The sequence below is a fragment of the Mya arenaria genome, chromosome 17 (genome assembly GCF_026914265.1).
Source record: "Mya arenaria isolate MELC-2E11 chromosome 17, ASM2691426v1".
Classification (NCBI taxonomy): domain Eukaryota; kingdom Metazoa; phylum Mollusca; class Bivalvia; order Myida; family Myidae; genus Mya; species Mya arenaria.
The window spans coordinates 10,600,577-10,618,577 of record NC_069138.1 but is presented as its reverse complement, the minus strand read 5'-3'; the positions used below and the strand labels follow the sequence as shown (position 1 = coordinate 10,618,577).

Genomic DNA, 18,001 nt, shown 5'->3' with positions numbered 1-18,001 from the left:
TGATATTATCATGGACTGTATGAGACAAGATGCCACAGAAGAAATAGACTGGAAAAAATACCTGAATATATTGCATGATTTTCATGTAAATTTGTCATTAGCTCTACAAATATAAAATAGCTTTTTGTAGGAAAAGGAAGCTCATCTTCATATTATCATTATGTATAAGACAAGATGCCACAGAGGACAGAGTCTGAAACAATACCTAAATATTTTGCATTATTTTCTTGTAAATTTGTCATTAGCTCTACAAATATAAAATAGCTTTTTGTAGGAAAAGGAAGCTCATCTTCATATTATCATTACGTATAAGACAAGATGCCACAGAGGAAAGAGTCTGAAACAATACCTAAATATTTTGTATTATTTTCTTGTAAATTTGTCATTATCTCTACAAATATAAAATAGCTTTTTGTAGGAAAAGGAAGCTCATCTTCATATTATCATTACGTATAAGACAAGATGCCACAGAGGAAAGAGTCTGAAACAATACCTAAATATTTTGCATTATTTTCTTGTAAATTTGTCATTAGCTCTACAAATATAAAATAGCTTTTTGTAGGAAAAGGAAGCTCATCTTCATATTATCATTACGTATAAGACAAGATGCCACAGAGGAAAGAGTCTGAAACAATACCTAAATATTTTGCATTATTTTCTTGTAAATTTGTCATTAGCTCTACAAATATAAAATAGCTTTTTGTAGGAAAAGGAAGCTCATCTTCATATTATCATTATGTATAAGACAAGATGCCACAGAGGACAGAGTCTGAAACAATACCTAAATATTTTGCATTATTTTCTTGTAAATTTGTCATTAGCTCTACAAATATAAAATAGCTTTTTGCAGGAAAAGGAAGCTCATCTTCATATTATCATTACGTATAAGACAAGATGCCACAGAGGAAAGAGTCTGAAACAATACCTAAATATTTTGCATTATTTTCTTGTAAATTTGTCATTAGCTCTACAAATATAAAATAGCTTTTTGTAGGAAAAGGAAGCTCATCTTCATATTATCATTACGTATAAGACCAGATGCCACAGAGGACAGAGTCTGAAACAATACCTAAATATTTTGCATTATTTTCTTGTAAATTTGTCATTAGCTCTACAAATATAAAATAGCTTTTTGTAGGAAAAGGAAGCTCATCTTCATATTATCATTACGTATAAGACAAGATGCCACAGAGGACAGAGCTTGAAACAATACCTAAATATTTTGCATTATTTTCTTGTAATTTTGTCATTTGCTCTACAAATATAAAATTGCTTTGTTGTAGGATAAGGAAGCTCACCTTGACATTATTATGGATCGTATGAGACAGGATGCTACAGAGAAAGCCCTGAAAGACAGCCTGGCAAAGGCCCTCGATATGCTGGACAAAATCAGACATGCGTAAGTATGATATATAAAAAGGTACCATAAACTACAAATGGATCAAAATGTTTTTTAGGTTAGTGAATCTTAATAAATGATTAACAGGAAAAATTGAATAGCTGTATGGATTTTAGTATCCAGGTTTTAATGCGTGTGTAACAAAGTAAAAATAGAACATATACAAAAAGAAAAGATGGATATAAACTATGGATATATTATTTGTTTGTTTTTGAAATATGGATACATTATTAGAATGTGTGTTTCTGAAATGAGGATAGATTATGAGAATGTCTGAGTCTGAATATGGATATATTATTTGAATGTGTTTTTCTGAAATATGAATATATTATTTGAATGTGTGTTTCTGAAATAAGGATAAATTATTAGAATGTGTGATTCTAAAATATGGCTATATCATTTGAATGTGTGATTCTAAGATATGGATATATCATTTGAATGTGTGATTCTAAGATATGGATATATCATTTGAATGTGTGATTCTAAGATATGGATATATCATTTGAACGTGTGATTCTGAAATATGGATATATGATTTAATTGTTTGATTCTGAAAAATTGATAAACTATAAGAATGTGTGATTCTGAAATATGGATATATTAATTTTGTGTTTCTGGAATATGGTTACATTATTTGAGTGCATTTTAGCTGAAATATGAATAAATTATTTGTAAGTTTCTAAAATATGGATATATTATTTAATTGTGTGCTAATGAAATATGTATTTGTCTGAAACACATTATCATTAAAGTTGTGTTTCTGTAATAGGGATATATTATTTGTCTCATTTTTCTGGAATATGGATAGATCATCTGTGTGTTTCTAGATATGAGGTGTTCCACAAGGACCAGACCGTCATTGTGAAGAAATACCCAGAAATGGTGAAATCCGAACTCAACAATTATGACGAGGCATTGTGCAAACTGTTTGCAGTTGACAGAAACAATCCGGTATGTATTCATTTAGGAATTTATTTATGACTTCAAGATAATATACTCAATGATAGCAATATTTTGTCAAACGTAAAGTTCTTGTATTTAATTTGTCACTATATTGATGCAGTTGAAACATAACGAAATCCTTTTATTCATATTATTTCAAACTTTTGTCAACCATTGTTAGTTAATGACAAATACTTAATAAATAATAATAAATGTTTAAAAGTTTCAATGTTGTTTTTTTACTCATTTAGTGAATGATTTTTGCCTTAAAGATGGTTTATTGACAACCATTGTGCAGTCCATAACAATAAAAAATGAATAATAAAACATTGTTTAACTGAAATTGTTACTCAAATAAGGTACACTCATAAATGTAGAAATAAGCTCATAGAAATTCATGAATTTTAAACATTTATTGTTTACAAACATTTTACTGCTGCAAATGTAGTTGGAAGTTCAAAGGGAGGAAACTCAGGAAAGTATTGAACAGGAAGATTCCATTGAGGAAGAAGGGGTAAGACAGCATTCTTGTGCAGTCATGCATGCTGCCACCCCCACCCACTTGTAATAATGTAGTGAACCATTTTACCATTAAAGCTGAGAGCAAAATTACTGCTGAAATTTCTTTTTACATTTGATAATGAAATTAAATTTGAGGCCTAGCAGTCTTGAATTGTGAAAGTAGATTTGCTCTCAGCTATACTTATATTAACAGTATATCCATAAAAATAGCTTTGGCTCCCTATAACCGAGTTATTTAAATGCTCTAATTGTTCATTCAATTTAGATTTTAGTCAAGCTAGTTAATTAATAAAAAGTTTAACAAGTTGCTAAAAAAATAATGTTGCAATAGTAATGCAGCTCTCTGAAAACTGCATTACTGTGATTCAATAGTCTGTGCTAATGCGCTCACATTTGCATGCCAATAAGCAGACAATATAGCAATGCAGAATAAGCAGACAATAGCAGTGCAGAATAAGCAGACAATAGCAATGCAGATTAAGCAGACAATGGCAGTGCAGAATAAGCAGACAATAGCAATGCAGTTTCAGCAGACAATGGCAGTGCAGAATAAGCAGACAATAGCAATGCAGAATAAGCAGACAATACCAGTGCAGAATAAGCAGACAATAGCAATGCAGGATAAGCAATCCAACAACGACTAAATGATAATGCAGCTTGTTGACAAAGACAATTGAGCAATCCAGCAATGTCAAAGCAGCAAAATGATAATTAAGCAATACAGCAATTACAACTGAGGGCAATCCAGTAATGACAAAGCAGCCAACTGACAATTGCAGTTCACAATGCAGATACTAGACATTGGTAGTTGGGCAATCAAGCATTGACAAAGCAGTCAACTGGCAATGATGACTGAGCAATCTGTCAATGGTAAAGCAGCTAAATTGCAATTGCAACTGAGCAATCCAGCAAAAACAAAGTAGCCAACTGACAATTGAGTTATCTTCTGAGGCTAAATCAGCCAACAGACAGTGGTTATCAAGTTATCCAGCACTGATAACTGACAATGGCAATATGGGCACTCCAGCAATGATAATGAAGCCAAATGGCAATGGCAATGACAATTTTGGCAACCTAGCAATGACCATGCAGCTAACAGGCAATGGCAATTTGGGCAATCCAGCAATGATGATGCAGGCAACTTGCAATGGCAATTTTTGCAATCCAGCAATGATGATGCAGCCAACTGGCAATGGCAATTTGGGCAATCCAGCAATGATGATGCAGGCAACTTGCAATTATGGGAATTTAGGCAATCCAGCATAATGATGCATCTATCAGGCAATAGTAATTTCGGCAATCTAGCAACGATGATGCAACCACCAGGCAATGGCAATTTTGGCAATCCAGCAATGATAATGCAGCCACCAAGCAATGGCAATTTTGGCAATCCAGCAATGATGATGCAGGCAATGGCCATTTTTGGCAATCTCGCAATAGCAATGCAGCTAGCTGATAATGGCATTTTAACAGTTTAACAATAGCTAAACAGCTGGTTTGTAATGATATTAAGCAATTAGTTATAGGAAAGTATTATTTGCTTAAAATAGGTAACTGACTTGACAATGACAGTATTTACAAGCTTTAATTTTTATTTGAGAAACTGTTCAGGTTTTACATCTCTTAACAGGGGCTGATCCAGGATTTGATGTTAGAGGGGGCATATGTTAGGGGCATTAATGGTGCGTTTTGGGCATATTTTATTCCTTTTTTATTCTTAATGAAATACAAAGTTAACTAGGAAAATTTAATTGAAGGGGGCAATATTAAGGGTTCCGGTAACCCCCCCCCCCCTCCCTGGATCCACTAATGTTTTGATAAGAAAAATGGGAGTATTTGTGTATTCAACTGTTATTTTTAACCATTCATTGTAGTTGGTGAAGCAATAGGTCAATAAATTCTGAATAAGTGTTCATGCAACACTAAACTTGCATGAAATCACGCTTTCTTTACAAATTTGAGCAAATAATGAAAGCTGATATTTACAATAAATCTGTAGTGTATGAAAAAAATATATTAGAAGCACATGTTATGAATATGGCATTTTATGTTAGGACAGTAATACCAGCTTGCATAGATATGAAATATTTTACTCTTACAAATTCAACTGTTTTTATGTATTCATTTTGTATATATGTATAATTTCTATTCTACATTTATTTATTTTTAGAATCAGCCCATAGAACATATATTTTACTTTCTTTTTTTTTCGGTATGGCGTATGCATTTTATAGCTGGTTTTTAATTTTCTGTATTACATATAAATGTAGTGTTTTTTTCTATGGAAACAGTCTATTTTATTAATACATCATTGTATTATGTTTTTAATTTTATATCACATGAGTTTAAAGCTAGTTATCTTTTGGCCAGTTTATACATTTAAAGGATCTGATTGGTGGATAGTAAATATTGGATAATTATTGACCAATCAAAAAACAGTTTGACTTAACCATTGTTATACAATTAGTTTCTGATGATAAAAGTTTTTTTTTAATTTGCAAGTAAAACTTTCAATAATGTTTGTCATTTTACTGTTAAATCAAACCAAAAATTCATGGTCTTACTTTATTTTGTCTTATGTTCCTAGAAAATATGGCCATATTATGTATTACTTTTACCAGTTATAGACGAGGATGAGTTTTCATCTGAAATTTTTCTGATAATATTTCTTTTCTGTAGAACATTTTTTGTATGGAGTATTACATTTTCATTGTTTTGAATTTTTTATTTCTAAACTTTCAGAAGGACAGCAAAAAGAGGAAAACTCCTGCGCCAAAACTGCTTCCGTTTCAAAGAAAAGACCCGGTAAGTTATTAGTTTGTCTGTTTTAATGCCCCCAAGGATGGCATATACATGGATTAATCGCACCATCCGTCCGTCTGTCTGTGTTTCCATCCTATGCTGTAACTTACTCATACTTTATTTTATCTAAATTTTGATCAAACTTCACAGGAATGTTCAACAGCATGGGAAAGTGTGTTATGCATAGCATAAATGTTTTTTCCTCATAGGTCAAGGTCACACTCAGAGGTCACCTGGCTATCACTCTGACAAGGCCAAATTGGTAGTATTGTCACATTCTTGTTAAAGCTCTTGTTTGATGAAAATTAGTCAAGATATTGTGATTCTGTAGGCATCATGGACAAGTTGTTGTTCAAAACCGTTTAACTTGGCCATTATGATAATGGCCATACATGCCATATTTCTGAGAGGCTTCCCAGGGGATTTTGGTCTGAATTCCTGGGAATTTTGATATTACACCAGGGGATTTTTACGCAACGAAAATTTGTGCAATATCTGCATTTATGATATAAGAATAAATACAGAAAAACATTCAAATTACAATAATTTTTGGACTTAGTCATCATGGTCCTTCATGGATTTCACACTCATAATATTATTGATGCTTTCCACTGGCTTAAGCAAGTTTTGAAAAAGATTTTTTTTTTTTTTTTTTTTTTTTTAAATTCCAGGGGATATGGATCCCCCGGCGTGGGGAACAAGGGAATGGCTAGAAATTCCGGGGGATTTTTCCCCCCTCCGGCATAATTTATAATCAATTTATCTCAAAACAATTCTATACTAAAACGAAACTTGGTACTCATGTCGCCAGTGACAATATGTTCCTATGAAACAAGGCAAATAACTCTGGTTTATGGGTAATATTTAGTTATGCCCCTTGTGTGCCCATTTTTTTGTGATTCAAAAACTTCAACGCAAAGATGAAATACAAACTGCAAAGGGATATGATATATAACAAATATATGTCTTGGGATTTTTTTCTCCTGAATAGAAGATGTAGGATGCAATATAAGATTACAGATTTTGTTTTTTATTCCGTTTAAGATTTGTATACAAAAATAATTGCATCATAAGATATAGTATTTATTCAAAACATTGTCATGGTTTTGTGCTGATTTATATATTCAAATTCAAAATGTTATTAATAGTATTATGGTAGTATACAAACGACTGTAAGTAATGAAGTATGCTTAGAATTAAATCCCCTTGAATAATCGAACTGAAATTACCTTTTCAATGAATTGAAATCTTACACCAGGAATGTATAAAAGGAATGCAGTTTGAGTACAATTTCATGCTCGAATAATATTATCATTATTAAAGGGGCTGGACACCTGATGATAAAATTGCAAGAAAAAAAGAAAATTTTCAAAAACTTAATAAAATAGACATCATTGTGTATAAAGCATTGAATCTTATTTACTGAAGTTTCACATTGCTTACAAACTTTTTGCACATTTTTCCAATTAGAAATTAACTGAGGTTGTCTACCACATAAATCCCAGTAAGTTTAAAAATAGTGTATATATTTATCTGTACTCAGATATGATTTAAACTTGGAAACCATTATTGGTTATTTGAAATGGGGAAACACAGATGAGACAGCAACATGACTGGTGCGTTTATTATTTTAATCATGTAAAGTGATGTATTATCGACCTCCTTCTAGCTCGCATTGACAATTCTAGGTGTTTTTTTAGGAAATACTGTAATTGCCAATTTTTGCACCATCTGGTGTCTAGTGCCCCTTTAAAAGATCAAAAACAAGTTTACATATTGCATTTCAATCAAACATGCACATCTTTGATCTAAGGTTTATGCATGTGTTTTCTTAACTGCATGTGCATAATTTGTTGTTATTATTCACAATTATGTAAATTTTCTGATTTATTAGAAAATAACAACATTTTTTACATTAAATTATTAATGAAAACTATGATGAAATTGGTAAGATTCAAAAAAACAAAATCACATCTTTGAATATATAAAGGCTTGTGAAACAAATTGTGACAATATATTTTTAATGTTTCTTTGTATATTTGTAAACAAGGTAAGTGAATAATTGTTCCAAAGCAATTTTTGTTGCCCACAAAGTCTTAAAACAAGCGACTCATTGATATTACTTTAAAAACATACATGTACATATCTTTATACAAGTACATTTGAAGTTCATAAGTCACATTTATCATACACAAAAAGTTGCTCTATATTACATCTTGGTAAAATCTCTTATATCGTCAAAATCATGGTGCCCAGACTTTTTCCTCGTTGGAGAGCTCTCTCCATTACCCATATGATTATTTTCACCAACGAACAACGGGTTCATAACTTGCGTGTCAGTTTTTCGAAATTCGGGAGATTCTACGATCCATTTGTCCTTAAGTTCTTGTTGTTCCTTCATTGAATCTTGGGTAACATCCTGTCGACCTCTTGTCCAATGAATATTCACGTCTTTTTCATAATCCGCTGGAATTTCCAACCCCTTAGGATTTGAGCCGATAATTATCGGAACTTCTATTTTTAACTCTTTTCCGCCCATTAATTCAACCCGGAATTGAAAAACGTACGATAAATCGATAATATCACAACACGCCAAAGCAGATTCCGGAATGTACGGGGGGACACCGATTCTCACATGTTGCCATCTACGATCTTCGCCCTCCTCAAGCTCAAAATCATCTCGACGTTTGTTAACGATTTGCTTAAATAACTGTCTTTGTTTCTGCGCGAGGTACGAACTGTTCATTATCAGCGACCCCTGAATGGCAGTCACTCTCAGCGGGCTTCGATTCTTAACCTCTGCTTGCAAACATATATCCTCGCCGGGTACGTATCCCATTTTACTCAACTGCATGTTGATCGTGAGTTTGCCCCATGAACACATAGCGAAAAAAGTCTTTGATTCCTCGAAAGATTGAGGTTGGCTCATGTCGTCTGGAAGAATGAACTTCCTGGCAACAAGGAATGGCTCGGTTGCTATAGAAGGTTGGCTGTTGCGTTCCCCTTGAACAATTGCTTTAAGAATGTATGTGACACTTCCGAATTTCCCGATAAATGACGAGGGTATGTTATCGGGGAGTTGGTACTCAAAGGGAAGGCGATGATACCCAGTATCCAGATAGGAGACATCTTTTGAGGTGTACACAGTCTAAAAAAGTTAAAGACACATTATAGGTTAGCGATGTGTAACTCCTTAAAGCTGCACTCTTACCACAAAACATCAATTTTCGACTGTAAATATGAAAAACTGCGATCTGATTTTTTTGTCAGCAGTCTTATCATTGGGTTCCAGACATTCACGAAAAAAATTATCTCATTCCAAGAAATTGTCAAAACAGTCAATCTGTGAGAGTGCATCTTTAACAAACCATTCAGATTTAAAGCTAGGCAAATCCCATGGTATTTGTTACATCTATCTAGAACACAGTTACTAGAGGAACTTAATTCTCTCTGTTCATTGAACATTGATCTATTAGAAATACTCTGAAATTATCTTATACTGAAAAAATATTTTTTACCTGTGATGCATCAATGTAGTTTTCATTCGACACTTGAGTACCATTATAAATGTCATCCCATGAACACACGCCTTCACCTTTGATGGTCAGTAAGATGGACTGTATCAGTGTGTTCCGCACTAAATGGATCACTGAAGGATAAAAGAAGTGAACATTTGTATTAATGTAGCTTGAGAAAATATGACACTGATGCAAGTTTTTGTCATTGGTTTATCCCAGATTGTTGTCTGATCTGGTTTAGGCCAAATTGTCATCTGATCGGGTTTAGGCCAAATTGTTGTCTGATCTGGTTCAGCCCAAATTGTAGTCTGATCTGGTTTAGGCAAAATTGTAGTCTAATCTGGTTCAGCCCAAATTGTAGTCTGATCTGGTTTAGCCCAAATAGTAGTCTGATCTGGTTTAGGCTAAATTGTAGTCTAATAAGGTTCAGCCCAAATTGTAGTCTGATCTGGTTTAGCCCAAATTATATTTCTAGAGCTTAAAATTCACCTCAACAAACTGTGCCAGTCAAAAAAAAAAAAAGTTAAGGACTAAACTACATTGGAAATAGTGTTGCATAATTATTGAAAATTGGTTTAAATTTAGGGTAGGTTAATGTTCGTTAGACCTTGAAACTTGGTCAGTTCTAAAAATATGTAAAAAAAACATGATTTTTTGTTTTACAATCTACCGTACAATTATGTTTATTATACTATCATACCTATTTTCCCGCGTATAATTTCACCTGGCTGATACTGGTACTGTTCATCAATGTCGTGTTCCAATTCAATGTCCACACTTTCAACGCTCGACATTTTTGGTGTGATTACCAGTTTACTCGTCAGAAGTTATATCATAGCTGAAAAAAATAATTCACATATCAAACCTTGAGGAGCATTATACACCAGGCACTAAAATCGTCCAAGTTTACTTTCTATTACAATATACAAGAAAAAAGTAATATAAAAGCCCAAAATGCACCATTTCGGACTAGAAATTGTTAAAAGATTTCTTTTACCCCTTTGCCAACACTTAAAACCTAATAAATTTGGTTCTGAGGGAGGGGCGCAAGCCAAGTCACAAGGTTAGGCCCCTAGGTAACGCCCCCTCTTAAGTCAAATCCTGGAGCTGCCCCTGCCAGGGGCTTTAAATAAAATAACTTGGTGAAAATTTTCAACTTAGTGTAAAAATACATTTTTTGTAAATCAAATGGAAAAAAAAACACTTAGAAACTAAGAATATGTTAGCTAAAAAGAGATCCAAATAATTAAGTCATATAAAAAATTGATTAAAAATTTAGTGTACTAAAAACATTTTTTGCTAAAAAATAAAAATAAATCGTTAGGTTCAAAAGTTTCATTAAGCTTTTTGAATATGGTCCTTAAAGGGCAGATTAGTCACACAATTATTTCTGTAAATGTTGATATTTCCCAAACCAATACAAAAATCAATTAAATCAATACCACAAACAAAAATGATAATTTAAGCTTACACATCAATAAGTTGTTAACATGTTACTAGAAGATTTTCTATGGACCTTATTCATCAATGCCCATCAATAATTTATTATTTCTTGTCTGGATTCATCGATGTGAAAGAGAAACATTGATTGAAATAGGAGTCGCAATTAATCACAATGTTGATAGTCGCTGCGGAAAATCCTGGTGTCCTGTCTATGACCCCAATTTAATGCTATTTAATCCTTAAATAATAATCACACTTAAATTAGATTCAAATTTATCGAGACTGAAAATTTAATGTCCTTCATTGTAAATTTAGGTAATGGTCTGACAAAACTGACAGTATTTGTGATGCTCCATCAGTTTTACCTTTTTTTCTCCAGATTTATATATCATCGTTAATCCCATGAATTCTCACAATTTTTACTTAAAATATTTAATCCAAGTTTTATTTTTTAAACATATTTACATCAGTGATTTCACTTCTTCTTACTTGTTATTGAAGATTGAATATTAAAGTTGTATAATAATTCTTTCCTTAAGACATGTGACCATTTGATTTTAACTTTGTCTCATTATTATTGAAGATTTAATATTAAAGTTGTATTCTTACCGTAAGACATGTGATCATTCATAAATAGTCCCGTTGTCAAGCCTAGCCGAGGGTGTATTTGAGAATTAATAACTTTTTCATAATAAACCAACGTCTGCACTCAAAACCCACACATATTTTGTTTATTTAACTTAAGTGTAGGTGTTACCTTATATAAACATTAAATAAACATTTAAATGATTCTAAAATTATGCAATATCGTTCTCTATGATGTTAATTAGATTTTTTTAATTCCCTTTTTTTGAATACCGATGTTATAATCCTATTTGCAAACATTATGTATTAATTCATTCAGAATTTTTTTTAATGATATTTAATGCTTTCATTAAACTTTATTAAAAAAAAAAATTCATATGAACATTTTTTGCACTGATCAAAACATCCCCCATAACAAAGAGAAATCAAAATACAACAAAAACAATTGCATTATGGGTAATTGACCTATTAACGCCTGAAAGCTCATTAATGCCAGTCCTGTCATTTGATAGCCCATAACCAAGGTTATGTTGAACTATAAGTTATTATTTTACAATGACTAAGGTAGAATGAGTGATAATAAAAGATATTTATATGCATATATAAGTGTTTGTAAGTGATTATTGGGCTTTGCAAGAAAAAAATTGTTTAAGGTAACTTGAGCCCCACCTGTCTGCTAAAAGCTGCCGATCCTACTTTCATTTCTGTTTTTAAAAGAAAAATTGAAAAATATGAGGAGCCTGACCGGGATTTTAACTGGCGACGACAGTATCATTTTCTCCCAAAAAAGTGACTGAATTTGAACCACAACGTACTCCTCATCGGTCCTCCAATTTCGCAGAGCTTTTCATGTTTATTTGCTACTTAAGGCTTCTGAAGAAACCTGCTAGCTATCATGGTCCGCTGACCTTGACATAAAATATATCCCCCCCGCCCCCTCCAAAAATCCCCACAATAATATGATTCTTACTTACCCTCTTTAGAATTTTGGGAATGCTACCATTAACTAACATTTATTTTGTTAGGCCTTATTGATGTGTGTAAATGTCTATTGACGGTATTTTTTATTGTTTTACTGTAATTATTTGTTTTTCTTGTTTTTGTTCGGAGTAATTTATCATCAAGGTTAATTATGCTTGCTATGTTAATATGATAATGTAGTAAACATACAGGGCCTAAATTTTACCCTTCTTTGCAGTAAAGCTGATACCTCAATACTTTCCCTAAGCGGGCCAGACCCTATGAAAATCTGACAATTCATTAAATGATGTTTCTGAGTGATATTCTTACTGCTTTATTGATATTTAACTCCATTTGTACCCAAATTGTGTCATAAGGTACTATGATTATTTTCCAAACTGAGAAACACATGTTGTTTTTTTCCCACAAAAAGGGCTAGAGTGTCTTTCCCATAAATTGTTAAACCCCCTGACAGAGTTATGATTTAGTAGGCAAATAAACATAGTTCTTTTTTAATAAAATAAATGTGAAAAATAATTATTAAACCAAAATTCCATTATGAACTTTTAGCTGAGAGGCAAATACATCGACAAATATGTTTAAAAGTTCAAGGACAATAGTAAAAAGGTTTCCCAAGGTCATATAACTAAACATTTAACACTGAGGTTCAAGGTCATATTTAATTTAAAATCCTGGTGTGTTTAAATAAGTCACTTAAAGGCATGGATATAAAGAGTTTACATATCTTTAAACACAGGAATAAATAAAACAATAAATGTTAAAGTGAAAATATGAAATCCACAGATTTATTGGTAAATATTTGGCAGGTTACAAAACTAAAAGGTCAAGGTCATTGCTTGTAAAAATCCAGATTGCAACAACAATTTTCATTGATTTTAGTTATATTACTACTGCCTATTAAAACATAAGTATAACCTTGAACTTCTTTATCTTACAATGATAACCTTGAACTTCTTTATCTTACAATGATAACCTTGAACTTCTTTATCCTACAATGATAACCTTGAACTTCTTTATCTTACAATGATAACCTTGAACTTCTTTATCTTACAATTGAATAACCTTGAACTTCTTTATCTTACAATGATTGTTAAACATTAGTTAAAAAACATATCAATCACTCTCTTTGGCACGATGTAACGCAATAATTTTAAGGTCTTGTGTTGTGGGGAAACCAGAGCACCCAGAGGAAAATACAAAACGATAAATTTGTAAAAACAGGATAAAACAACAAAACGCAAATAACATAATACAGATGTGAAAAGAAAACATTGTTTTACCCTAAGGGTTGATTATCAGCAGATAAACAATTTGTTGTTTTTTCTTAATTGCAAACATTAGATTGTTTCAATGTTTCAATTAAGGTGTCTTACTTGAATAAATTTGCTTTTAAAGTAGACTGATGCATATCATGAACCAGGATTTTTGCTTCTCTATGTCTGCTCAAGGTTGCACTCTCACAGATTAACCGTTTTGACATTTTTTTTTATGTTTTAGAGTAAATTTTTGTGTGAATGTCTAAAAACCAGTGATATATAAGACGGTTGACTAAAGATTAGGTTGCAGTTTTTGCATATTGATGGTTGAAAATTGGTATTATATGACTTTAAGCTTTAAGAAAATTGAAGTCTTTGGTCGTTTTTCAAACAAATGAGATCTGTTGTATTGTGAGTTATCTTATACATGTATGACTGAATTGAAGGCATTGATGCAAAAATCTGCTGCGATCTGATCTTTTAACAGCACTCTTATATGACCGGTTTTCAGACATTAAATAAAAAATTTAACGCAAACATCTGTGAGAGTGCAGCTTTAAGAACATGCCACTTCACGGGAATCCAAATACGTTTGTACGCCCGGGCATTATCTTAAGATGAATCAAGTATACTTTTATAAGTGACCAAGTGTATGTCTGGTTCTATTTGACAGCGATATGTAAGATTAGAGATTAGACATATTTTGCATAATCTTACATAAGCTTTAAATCCGTATTTAACTAAAGTGCTGAAGATTTGCACCGTGACTTAAAACTTCAATATCACCTAACCATGTTTAATTTTTAATATAAATAATAGATATTTTATTTTTTTGCTTGATTTTTTTAAGATCTGGTTTGAGATTTTTTTTTGATTCCCGAAATATCGGGGATTTTTAGTCCCCAGGGCTTCTCTTTTTACTAAACAACCAGAAGAGATATTATCATATATGCAATTTCAGGCTCTTAGAAATAAGCTGTTTAAAAGAAATATTTTAGTCATAACATCAATTATCTTTAATCTGGTTGTCCGGTTAGCGCAGTGGTTAGCGCACTCACTTCTCACCAAGGCGACCCGGGTTCCCGATTCCCGGCCTGGGCGCATGTGAGTTTGGTTAGTGGTCACCAAGCCGGACAAGTCGGTTTTCTCCGGGTACTCCGGTTTCCCCCACAACACAAGACCACACTCACACGCAACATCGTGCCAACAAGAGTTATTAATATAAGTTGTTATAGCTTGTTTCACAATCGTTGTAAAATTAAATAAAGTTTAAACTATCTTTAATCTGTATAAACATCACAAATGGCAAAACCTTCATTGTTTTTATTTCCTCAACTAAGTATTCATTTCTAAAACTGCTGAAGTTCGATTCCCCCCAAATATGAAGCAAAATAACGGTAATATGACACTAATTTTATTTCAATTTACGACTAAAAATCGATTAAGGTAATTTATTGTAACTGCTCCCATAAGCTTTAAAGAGCTAACTTTAAGCCCCTTTGACCCCTGGCTTAGATATCAGGGATCTTTGGTTTCAGCAAGCCCCGTCCCTGAAAATTTTAGCTAATTCGTTAAATGTTTCATTTAAAAGTAAGAAAGAAACTATTCATTCAGACATTTGAGTTGAGATTTTCAGATTCAAATCTTTCATATGAGAAACCATTTATCAATAGCTTGACTCAAGATAATCGTCATGTTCAATAAACCTAGTAGAAATCAGTTTCACAGCCTAAATACCAAAGTTCAATAATTTTGAAAGAAGACAATTTGACAACTTAAATTACTTTGCAAGCAATGTTTTTAACTTATATAAGTTTGTCAATTATTATAAACCTGTTATCATTTCAAAATATGATAGCTTCATCAGATCATTAAATGCTTGACTTGAATTGAGGCATTTTTTTCTTAAGATGGCTGATGTACAGTTATGTATATTTTGGATGACTGGTGAACGCATTATGCTATTATTAAAAAGAATTGTAAAAAATTATATGTAAAAAAACTGTATATATTTTTTTAATTACAAACTTTTTTTATATTATGGCCTTTCATCGATTGCAAAAAAAGGTAATTTTACGACTAATTTCAGTTAAACAGTTAAATTAAGATTTTTTTTAATTGCTATAACAATTAAGTGACACTGGTACATAAAATCAATACATACACATGTAAAACAAACATAGATTTTGAGTGATCAACCTTTAACTACTTACTAAATAATGCATTGATTGAAAAAAATTAATAATTAAAAATTAATTACTGATAACAAGATTGTAACTATGTATTTAATAGCTGAAAACGCACAAATATTAAATGACTGGTGGGTCCTAACAGATGTATTAGGTACTGTGATCAACTTATAATTGTCTCATAAGGTAGAAATACCTTGTTTTCTGCACTTTTCTTTCATATTTAACATGGTATCCTTCATAAGAACCATTGTTTTCGATATTTATTCATCCTTTTCTGTACATTAAAACAATTGTATTTATTGTGGTACATCTTATTTGGGAGGATAGAGTGCATCTATAATTGTTTGTACATTCATTTTATATTTTAGTAATCATTATACTGTTTCAGCAAAATCCATTCAAACGCTCCCAAAATCATTAGCATCACAAGCAATGAAAAATTATGAATATGGCCCCAGATACCTTAAGAAGCAGTTATGCATGAAATCATTTTTAAATTTCTGTAAGCTTCCTTCAAACTTGGTAAGATGATTCACTTGTGTTTGTCACTTGAATGAACTTAAGCTGTTAAAGATTTATATGAAATTTTTATCGTAGTTTAAAATCTATGACAATTCAATAACAGCATTTAAGTCTTAAAAATACATTAAACCATTCATTATTCTTAATTCAGTTGAATATGTTTTGTATGCATTTGTTGGAGTAATTGTAAAGATATTTTTATTGCGCCTTAAACTGCTTAAAACGAAATCAATGTATTATGTAATGATTTTTTATTTCTATTAATATATTACTGTAACATTATTATCAAAACGCAGTTAAATACTTAAATACTTACTTTTTCTTAAACAAAAAACTCAGTTTACAATGGAAGGCGTACGGTCTTCTTTGTAAAACTGTTACGTATTGCTGTCTACAAATATGCAAGAATATATCCAACACAATCTATTTCATTCAAACTTTATCATACTAAATCCATTCTTTGAAATCCATAATACAAAATGTGATAAATTTGTGAGGATACACCCTTTATACACAGCTTGTTATTTTGACAACTTCTGTAGAACAAGCTACCTGTATGAATGTTTAAAAGCTAGCCTTATTGGAAAACTGGTTTCATATGATCGACCAAGCGTGATTGCCACCGATTATTTAAGAATAAACGTGTACAATGTAAACTTAGCAAGTAGACATGCTTTAAAGTTCTGACTCGCCTATGTAAATAATTGCTAGTCTTCTGATCCATGATATTTGAATAGAACTTCATTGAATTTTTCAATGATGTGTTTGTCTCTAAGTTTATGATAAATTTCAACATTTTGAACTATTTAAGTTCGGTGAGGCTATTTATCATAATTTAAGGACTTATTTTGAAGAAAATATTTCTAAATCAATGTGTATTATGATTTTGTGAATCTAATGGTAAATTTTCCCTTAAAAGAGCCAAATTTGGTCAGAAATAAATTATTTTCATATATTTTTTTTAAGTTATAAAATTTAAAAATCAAAGCACTGCTAGTGAAGGAAGGAGATCTATGTTTTCATTTTAATTTTTTAGTTGTCATAGATACTTGAATATTTTGATATGGAACTCTGCTTTAATACTTCTGAAATCAGAACTGTATATTTCTTTGCTTGACGCTTTTTTAAAATTCTCAAAAATAATTATATTTGATTTTTCAGGAATTTAATGCAATATTCTTTAGGACATTATACAAGTTGTTTGCAACTTTTTTCCTCAAAACAAGCCTTGAATAATCAATATGAACTAATATGAGGCCAATAATACATCATTTTACATGATAAAAGGAATATTTTGTTTTCACCTGTTTAAAATTAGCGTATGATGGTTTCTAAGTTTCAATGCGTGGTACACAACGATATCAATTTTATGTGAGTTTTTTACAATTTTCTTTTTTTCTTGCATTGGTATCATCTGGTGTCTAGTCCCTTTAAAGATGGCTGACACAGTATCATACCAGTTGTTAAAGGCCTAGTTTAAGCCTTCTATGTGACCCCTCCCCTCAACTCCCACCCCCACATAATTCTGGGTATTGCACCAGATGGGATAGCTGTCTGTTCTCACTTATCAGATGCATATCTTTTTTTCAAAACACAGCTGATGCATGCTAAAGTTACACTTAAAGTGTCTGCCCTAATAGCCACTTTGTTTTTTTGAGTTTATTAAGGTCTGACCATGCCCATTGGCTGCATAATGACTCTGCAGTGACGCCATCACAACTTAAATTGTGTTTAAATGACATAAGTGACATGAGATGGAAGTGACAGCAATTTGCTGTAAAATTCGGCAATGGAAGACTTGAAGAAACAGAGTGAGATACAAGAGAACCGGGTGCGATA

The 18,001-nt window shown here is 31.8% G+C and overlaps 2 protein-coding genes across 3 annotated transcripts in view; one reads left to right on the top strand and one right to left on the bottom strand.

Moving 5' to 3' along the window:
• Nucleotides 1-18,001, top strand: part of LOC128224144 (coiled-coil domain-containing protein 180-like) — a 58,307-nt gene that overhangs the window by 16,171 nt on the left and 24,135 nt on the right. Inside the window, exons 16-19 of the mRNA XM_052933852.1 lie at nt 1,284-1,399; nt 2,227-2,350; nt 2,790-2,855; nt 5,606-5,668. Coding sequence (XP_052789812.1) covers nt 1,284-1,399; nt 2,227-2,350; nt 2,790-2,855; nt 5,606-5,668 — 369 coding nt within the window. The remainder of the gene's footprint in view (nt 1-1,283; nt 1,400-2,226; nt 2,351-2,789; nt 2,856-5,605; nt 5,669-18,001) is intronic.
• On the bottom strand, nt 6,675-16,726 carry LOC128224143 (arrestin domain-containing protein 4-like). Of its 2 annotated transcripts, none has more exons than XM_052933850.1 (4): nt 16,479-16,726; nt 9,884-10,021; nt 9,184-9,314; nt 6,675-8,813 (listed from the first exon to the last, which is right to left on the bottom strand). In XM_052933850.1, the coding sequence occupies exons 2-4, from the start codon at nt 9,975-9,977 to the stop codon at nt 7,875-7,877; spliced, it is 1,164 nt and encodes a 387-aa protein (XP_052789810.1). In that variant the 5' UTR covers nt 9,978-10,021; nt 16,479-16,726; the 3' UTR covers nt 6,675-7,874. The 2 variants fall into 2 exon arrangements, with proteins under 2 accessions (XP_052789810.1, XP_052789811.1); XM_052933851.1 differs by lacking the exon at nt 16,479-16,726 and adding an exon at nt 11,236-11,254.

Coding starts and splice junctions, on each gene's coding strand:
- LOC128224143 (XM_052933850.1), bottom strand. CDS start 9,977: ATGTCGAGCGTTGAAAGTGTGGACATTGAATTGGAACACGACATTGAT. Junction 9,315..9,883: donor AATTATACGCGGGAAAATAG/GTATGATAGTAT, acceptor TTTATCCTTCAG/TGATCCATTTAGTGCGGAAC. Junction 8,814..9,183: donor ACTACATTGATGCATCACAG/GTAAAAAATATT, acceptor TAACTTTTTTAG/ACTGTGTACACCTCAAAAGA.